At 47.1% G+C, this 8098-nt stretch overlaps 1 protein-coding gene across 1 annotated transcript in view; it reads right to left on the minus strand.

Moving 5' to 3' along the window:
* NMNAT2 (nicotinamide nucleotide adenylyltransferase 2) overlaps positions 1-8098 on the minus strand; it is a 95563-nt gene that overhangs the window by 7567 nt on the left and 79898 nt on the right. The window contains exons 6-8 of the mRNA XM_019530968.1: positions 7148-7228; positions 6192-6236; positions 3383-3459 (exon numbers count right to left, since the gene is read on the minus strand). Of these exons, the coding sequence (XP_019386513.1) occupies positions 3383-3459; positions 6192-6236; positions 7148-7228 (203 nt within the window). The remainder of the gene's footprint in view (positions 1-3382; positions 3460-6191; positions 6237-7147; positions 7229-8098) is intronic.

Genomic DNA, 8098 nt, shown 5'->3' on the forward strand with positions numbered 1-8098 from the left:
CCCCCCATGCAGCATGGGGTAGTGGAAGGCAGCAGGGATTGCCCCCCCATACAAATGACAGCACCCGATAAGTGGGGGCTTTTTTCCCCCAAAGTGCTGGGAGCTGGGATGGGCCTGTGTGATTTGGCCAAATTGATTCGGGACAGTGATTCAAATCACAGAGTCAAATCACTGTCCCCTGAATCAGCCAAATCCAAATCCAAAGCAAATACTAGCCGCTTTGCACAGACCTACTGGGCAGCCTTTTTTCTTCCTGAGCCCAGTCATCATATTTTTGAGTATGATTTCAACTTTCAAGCCCCAGGGTAAAATTAGGGGATCTGATCCTGTCCCGGAGCCCCCAGTACAGCCAAAATACAGTAAAAGCTGCACTATCTGGCATCTTACAAGCCGTCATGCTCCACTAACTGGCATGCCAGCTGGTAAGGTAAAGTGAAACCGGAAGTTCCCACTGAGGCACTTCCGGTTTCTCCAAGCCCCCATGGCCCGAGGCAAAGCAGCCTGCGCTGCTGAGCCTCCACGGCCTAGGGGCATAACAGGCTGTGTGGGGCCATGTGGGGCCCGCCTCCCTGTCCTATGGGGTCCGCTGGCCCCGCGGGATGGGCAGTGATGTGGCAGGAGGGGCAGAGGGATGCTCCCGATGTGGTGGGAGAACTGGTGGCCAGGGCCAGTCAATTAACCGGCATATTTTGTTATCCAGCATCCCCCATTCTCAGTGGATGCTGGATAACACAGCTTTTACTGTAATGAATTTTAGGTGTACAAGTGCTGATCAGAGCAGTAAAATATAGAACAAGGGACCCTAATGCAGCACCCTAAATGCCAAATGCTAGTTATGTCACTCTGTGAATTGGTCTCCACTACATGTCCCATTCTACAATGGGCAATTCCCAAAGTAATACTTCTCCCCAAGTCTTTGCTCTAGTTGCCACAGAGGCAACAGCAGGAAATGGCTGCTGCTTCCTTACCTCTGAAAGTAGTTATGAATCTCAATTCCCTCTGATTTCACTATCTCTGATAAGTGCTTGCCTGCCTGGCAACTTAGTGAGCAATGGCAGGGGAATCAGACTTTGAGATCATTTGGTACTGAATCAAAGATGAGGCCACAGGCTGTTGTCTGGCAGTACTGGTGGGTTTGTCCTACGCTTGTCCAGTTTTTCCTCTCCTCTCTGTTCTTTATCTCTCACTTTTCTTTTCTAACTTCCATCCAAGATGTGGCCTTCAAGATCCACCTCCTCCTTGTTGTCTGCTCTGTTACCCTGTCCAAGTTCCTGCTTCTAGTTGCCCCTGCATCGAGTCCAAGTTCAGTCCTTCCAGGGAAATGGTACTGAGCTTGTCTCTTGCTGTACCCCACTGCCAATGAATCCCATCACACTAGTCTCAGTTCTGCTACCATTCCTGACAGCTGGAATGACTTCCTTACCCAGGCATGTGGAGGCTCTTCCTCACACCTACTTGAAGCTCTTCTTTTCTGTGAAGCCTACCAACCATCATCCACTTCAGTAGCACAGTGGCTCACTGTGGCAAGTAGCACTGTGAGTAGCACTCACCCAGTGGCAAGAAAAGAACATCACTTCCATTACCTGAACCTCCCCCTGGCATGTCTGATTTTTGTTGCCTATTTACATTTTAGATTGGATTGTGCTAGTAGTTCCTTCTTGTGTCCTTAAAAAAACAAATGTCTACTGCTTTTAAAAGCAAGAGAGAATTTCACACCTTTGAGTTCCACACTAGTCAGAGCATACTAAATGTAATGGCTTGTGGGAATGTTAGTTATGGTCTGCTTGATCTGCTTTGACATTCAAGCATCAGAACTTATGTCCTTGCATGACGGACATGTTGCTTTTATCTTGTGCCTGATTTAGGTAGTTCACTGGCTGTGATCAGTTCGATAGATGGCCAAAGTACCTCCTAATCCTACCCCAGTCCAGCTTCCCAATATATTCTTTAAAAAAAAAGTTGCTTGTTTGTATCTGCTTTTGCTGATTTTTCTAATGATTGTTTTCCCCTGAATACCAGATGCACTCAAAGCTTGACTCCAGTTATTCACAGACTTAAGTGCTGTGCTGGAATATGTCCTTGAACCACTAGCCTTCCACTGTTAAGTTCTGAATGGTAATACTATTTTTAATGTTGATAGCTGGAAATCAGCCTCCAATAAATCCACTGAAACTTGGTGGCTTCAAGCAAAATATGTTGTTGTTTGTGTCTCATATTGAGAAAAACCCTATGTGGCAAGTGGGGTCACTAATATCACACTTGGTTATGACGTCCATGTTGCACCATTGCATCTTGGTAAGACTAGAGCCTGAGGTAATGTGTGCATTACAAACACCTATAAAGTGATCTTTTCCTTCAAATATTAGTGCTGCTACCTCATGACTTTTACTGTGAGTTTTATTGTATTTGGTGTTTTTACTTAAAGCCCCAGCTCCATGAGTCAGGTGACTGAGAGAACTTCAACATTTTTATTTTAAGGCCCTGACTTCGAGCCCAGCTGGTTGCAGAGCAAAGCTTGAATATGTGGCTCAAGGGTTCCCTTAAAAGATGAAGGCATGAAAAACCCCCCATGTCTGATTCTTCTTTTAATAGCTCAAGATTCAAGGGGCTGTGGGGTGGGGGCAGACTGCCTTCTGGAATGATTGGGGTGGGAAATGCTGTATGCAGGCTAAAGATAAATGAATCTATCAACATTTAAAAATTAATTAAAAGACATTAAAATGCATGGGTCATGGAGTATGACTGGTTGGTTTTGCTTCCTGGTTCTCATGCTTTAGCATGAGGTGGCTGTCTGGATTTCTAACACTGTAATGGAAGGCTCATATTAAATGGATGCTGTTTTGCCTTGTGATGAAAACTTTTCTCTCCATTTTGAACCTCATAAACACCTCTTTCCCTCCCTGACCCCAATGCCCTATTTAAGGCCTGTGTGCATTCAATACTATGTGCCTATTAACAATGAGTTTGGGATACAGGTATTACAAATGTCTTTAGGAAATACACCCTCAAGTTTAGCCTTTAGCAGCTGGATTCCATGGGTTCTTTCAGTCTGTAGTGGGGTGGAGAGAAAAGCAGATGTGCATGGGAAAGAGTATTTGGATCTAAGATGAAATAAAAAAATGAGTGGGGTTTGTGAGTCAGGCAAATCCCTTACTAGCTCGCTCACACAGAGCTGCTAGTGCCATGGAGGGGGGTGGGATGGAACAGCAGATGGAGGCAGACAGCTCCAGGTCTCCCAAGAGAGTTGACTGGGTCACTTCCTGGGTATGTTATGCTACATGTAAGGTCACCATAGAAGAATGCAAAGAGGCAAGAAAAATGAGTGAGGAAGGGGAGGAGGGAAAGAGCATATAACTGTGCACATCCGTAGACTGCTACTCACGTCAGACTCATTCCAGAGGCCTGGGATACAGAAGGACTCGAGCAGGTCACTGCCACAAAGCAGCAAGATCCGCAGCTCTAAAGAAAGGGCGTAAAGAATGGCAAAGTTCAGAGACATAGGCTGATTGTTCCCTCCGAGACAGGGCTGAACCAAAAAGTCCTTACTTTTGGGCTTCTGGGAGAATGGTCTTTTTGTAAGACAAACAAAACAGGGTTTGTGGCTGTGACTGATCCTATGGCACCTTCTGCCATGCAACTGGTGCCAGCTGCAGTGCAGTGACCTGGCCTTGCCCCCGTCCAACCTCATTCCACCTCTCTCCTTCAGTTTACTGTGGCTTTCTTGTGTGCTGTGTCCCACCTCAGGGAAGCTCGCGTTTCAGTGTGCATGGGTTTGTGTGGCGAAAGAGGTGACTCCTGGATGTTATAGGTCTAGACAAAGGCTTTGGGATACTTTGGGCTGATAGGGATTCCACTGAGGTCCCTAACAGGACTGTCTGGCTGCTTTCTTTGCACTCCTTAATTGGCTGTAGCTAATCAAAGGTCTTCCAAAGAGGCTCTGATGCTTGCTTCTGGGCATACCTGTATAGGTTTTCCTGCCTCCCCTTTATGTTCCCTCGTTTGGATCAATGTCCCTTGACTGGCTTTACTGACTTGCACAGCTGGTGGTATTTAACTCTGAGACCGTGCCAGTTACTAATCCTTAGAACATTAGTCATCTGTGAGTCTGTGGGTTGGGACACAGTGCTAACAGACATCTCTGGACAACATTACAGCTGAATCACCACTTCTGGCCACCAGAGGGAAGCAGCAATATACTGCTTAGGTTGTGAGCCCTGGAATCACTTGATTTTACACATTACAAAGCCACCCCCTGCTCCTTGCCCTGTCACTGCCACCCTTCCCTCTCTTACAGTTTCATAGTTGGTAGGGTTGGAAGGGACTTGAACAGATCATCGAGTGCGACCTCCTGCCCTGGCAGGAAAGAGTACTGGGGTCAAACGACCCCAGCAAGGTGTACATTTAGCCTCCTCTTAAAGGCCCCCAAGGTAGGAGCCAGCACCGCTTCGCTTGGAAGTTGGTTCCAGACCCTAGCCGCCCTGACAGTGAAGTAGCGCCTCCTGATGTCTAGTCCGAATCTACCCTCTGCCAGCTTGTGACCGTTATTTCTACTCACTCCTGGTACTGCTCGGGGGAACAGGGACTCCCCCAGTGCCTGCTGGTCCCCCCTGACTAGTTTGTAACAGGCCGTTAGATCCCCCCTCGGCCTTCTCTTGTGGAGACTGAACAGGTTCAGGTCCCGTAGCTTCTCCTCGTAGGGCCTGCTCTGCTGCCCTCTGATCATGCGAGTGGCCCTCCTCTGGACCCTCTCCATGCTGTCCACATCCTTCTTGAAGTCCGGCGACCAGAACCGGACGCAGTACTCCAGCTGTGGCCTGACCAGTGCTGCATAGAGGAGGAGGATCGCCTCCCTGGACCTGCTTGAGATTCATCTGTGGATGCATGACAAGGTACGGCTGGCCTTCCTGACTGTATCCCCACACTGCCAGCCCACATTCATCTTGGCATCAACGCTGGGCTTGAGTCAGAACATCTTTCTATTCCTATCCCTCTCTTCCATCCTGAACTCTAGGATGGAGGGATTATTTCTGGCCTGATCTGTGCTATGTTATAGTCATGACAGTCCAGGGAACATGGCTAGTAGCTGCTTCTGATAATTTTCCTTTGCTCTATACGTTTTCTCCCTTCTTTCTTTATTAAATGACAATTTTTATTTATATAAAGGGCTTAAGGAAAACAAGTTGTATGGTCTGGTATTTAGTTCAGGCTGTATCTGCTTCTCTCCCAGACCTGAGGAAGGGCACTTTGTGCCCAACAGCTTGTCTACTATCTCTCCCAACTGTAAATTTTGTTTAGTGAAATATATTAACAAACAAATCTTGCTTTTCCGATTTGAGTAATTTCTAAGGTAACTAAAGAAGAAATTACTCACCACTAAAACTGGGTTAAGAAACACCACCAACAAACTTCCCTACAGGCTTCCAATACCCTCCGCTTGCCAAGCACATAGATGTTTACAAGGGTACAAAGCAGTAGCATAAATAGTGAGCAAGCATGGCACCAGTCCTGGGTGCCAATTTAGAGAAGGTTAGTGCTGCAATGGCCCTTGTGTGAGTGCTTGGTACCCCCAAGTTTAGTGCCTCCCCCTTAATGCTTTATCTCTGGTGGGCTGTCCCAGCCCCCATTATTAGATAATACTGTAAGGCCCCTCACCAAATGGACTTGGTGCTCAGTCTTCTGAACTGGTTCAGTGCTTACCTCATGGCAGTGGGGACAGGTGGGCCCATATCACTTAGAACATATTGTTCCATATGTGATACCTTTCATGGAAGGTTTCAGTGCCCTTTGGCTAATGGGGAGGTAACATCATGCCTCTCATTCCAGTTGCTGAGCAGTTAAGTGATAGAGCCAAGGTCCAGTGAAACGCTGGTAGAATTGGGAATAGAATCTAGGTGTCCTGACTCCCAGTCCCCAGTCTTAACCTCATCATGCAAAAATCATCTCAAGGCTTTCAGCACCATCCATGAGCTGGACCAAATTGTAATGGATAGCGTCCAGTGAAAGTGATCCAGCCCCCTAACTGGGCATCCACCCTAAGCTAGGTGGTTAGAAGCACCTTTTATCTTTGTTCTCAGGACAGTACATCTGAATGTACATGTGCTCTGGTCCCTCTACGTGCTGCTTCAGGCTGGGGAGAGAGAGCTGCACTCTGACGAGCCCCGGCTTCCCGAGGGGGACAAATGCTTACTCACCAATCTCCTCGTATCTCATCACTGTCCCCAAGTTGGCATTTTCATCTGGAAAAAGAGAAGAGCTTGAGTACGAACATCCCATGAGCCTTGTGGCTTGGACTGCCTAAGGGGAGAGACTGCTCCTTAACTGTGTGCCAACAGCACTCCAGTGCTAAGAGGATGTTTGGTCAAACAGCCTATGCTTTCTTCTTAGCATAGTCAATCCTCATGTCTGCACTTGACTGACCCTTGGCTGCCCTGTTTACTGCCATATGAGCATGGTATGACTGAACAGGTCAGTACTAAGGAAATGTAATGGATTTTCCCTAAACACAGTTTTTGAAATAAGGCTGGGCATCTTTCTGTGGATGTCATCCCTGTTACTGAACCCAGTAGGGAAATTGCTGGGTGAGGTTTTGTGGCCTGCATGGTGTGGGAGGTCAGAGTACCTAGCTGTCTGGCTTTCATGTCTGTGCATCCAAAGACCCTTTAGATTTTCCATTCATGTTTGGAGATGGTGTGCCCGGGGACTTGTATGTGGGACATGGATTCTCCCCCCTTTAGAATGACTCTGAATCTAGATAAACTCAAGAAAGACCAAGGCAATAGTTGTTGCTATGCCTTTCCACCCTGTGTTGCCAGGCTGAAACAGGGCAGAAGCTGCTGGTTAAGCTAATGCTTCTCATCATGGAGAGCTCCAGGTGAAATATAACAGGAGAGGGGGAGTGGTCAGGAAAATAGGAAGGTGGGGGTTGTGTATGTACTGCTTCCCCCTGGATAATCTCTGTGACAACTTGCAAGACACTGTCTGAGACAGCGCTGGGGGCCAGCTCCTTAGCTGGTATAAATCAGAATAACATCGATGTCATTACTACTGCCTGCTTGATGTCAGCTGCAGGTCTATCCCTGGATGGAAAAGCAGAGCTGTTGGGGCAGGCTCACAGATGAATGCAAGGATCTGTATTTTGACAGCATACCCACAAATGTGAAGTGCTCCATTGGTGGGCGAACACAGCAAATCCTGCTCAGGCTTTCTCCCACTTTCCCCAAGATCTTCACTAAAAAGAAAGACAGAAACAGGTAAGATGCTGGCATGGTGTCAGATCTTGGTGTAACATTTTTTTCACTTCATAAGACTGCCTGGTGTTTCTATACAGGGCACTGAACCCAGTCCACAGAAGTCAATGGTCTTCTCTGCTGGTTGAGCTCTGAAATCAGTTGGCTTATCTCCAGCTTCTGCATTCCTTCTACCAGCCCTGATGGACTCAAGAGTCACATAAAGCCTTATTTCCATTCAACTCATTTAAAATATTCATTTTAAAAGGCCACTTGAAAGAGCCTTTTTCCCCATCTTGTTTCTGAAAGGACCCAAAAACTTATGTAAAGGCTCCTGCCCAGTAACCTGCTGGAAGTGCCACTCATGTTGGTTTTTCCACCATAGCCCTGAACGCTGAAAACTCTTATTCTGTTTCTTAATTTCAGACTCTGCTTAAAACTCTAATTTTATTCAATGCAGATTTTTAAACCAGTAACCTGAGCAGAATGTGCTTGGAAAGGCACCTGGAATTTCCAAGGTTGCACACAGAAAGGGGGTAATGACCTCAGGTGGCCCGCTGCATGTAAAATCATGTCCTTAGTGTGTGTCTGTGGACTTGCAGAAAATAAGATACCTTTTCATCAGGATCATTGCCACTGTAACGATAATGAACTGATAATGAAACTGTAGGTCTCTTATTCGCTCACAAATTGTAGGTCCTTTATTCACTCCCCTCTGGCCCCGGGGGAGGCACACCTGGGCCACGGGTTAGCGAGGATTTGGTTAGGGAGCTTCTGGAGGGGTTGGATGTATTCAGGTCAGCTGGTCCAGATGATCTCCACCCTAGAGTTCTAAAGGAACTGGCCGAGGTCATTGCAAGTCCCCTGGCACA

The sequence above is a fragment of the Crocodylus porosus genome, unplaced genomic scaffold (genome assembly GCF_001723895.1).
Source record: "Crocodylus porosus isolate Cpor-Errol unplaced genomic scaffold, CroPor_comp1, whole genome shotgun sequence".
In the NCBI taxonomy this organism is placed as follows: Eukaryota; Metazoa; Chordata; order Crocodylia; family Crocodylidae; genus Crocodylus; species Crocodylus porosus.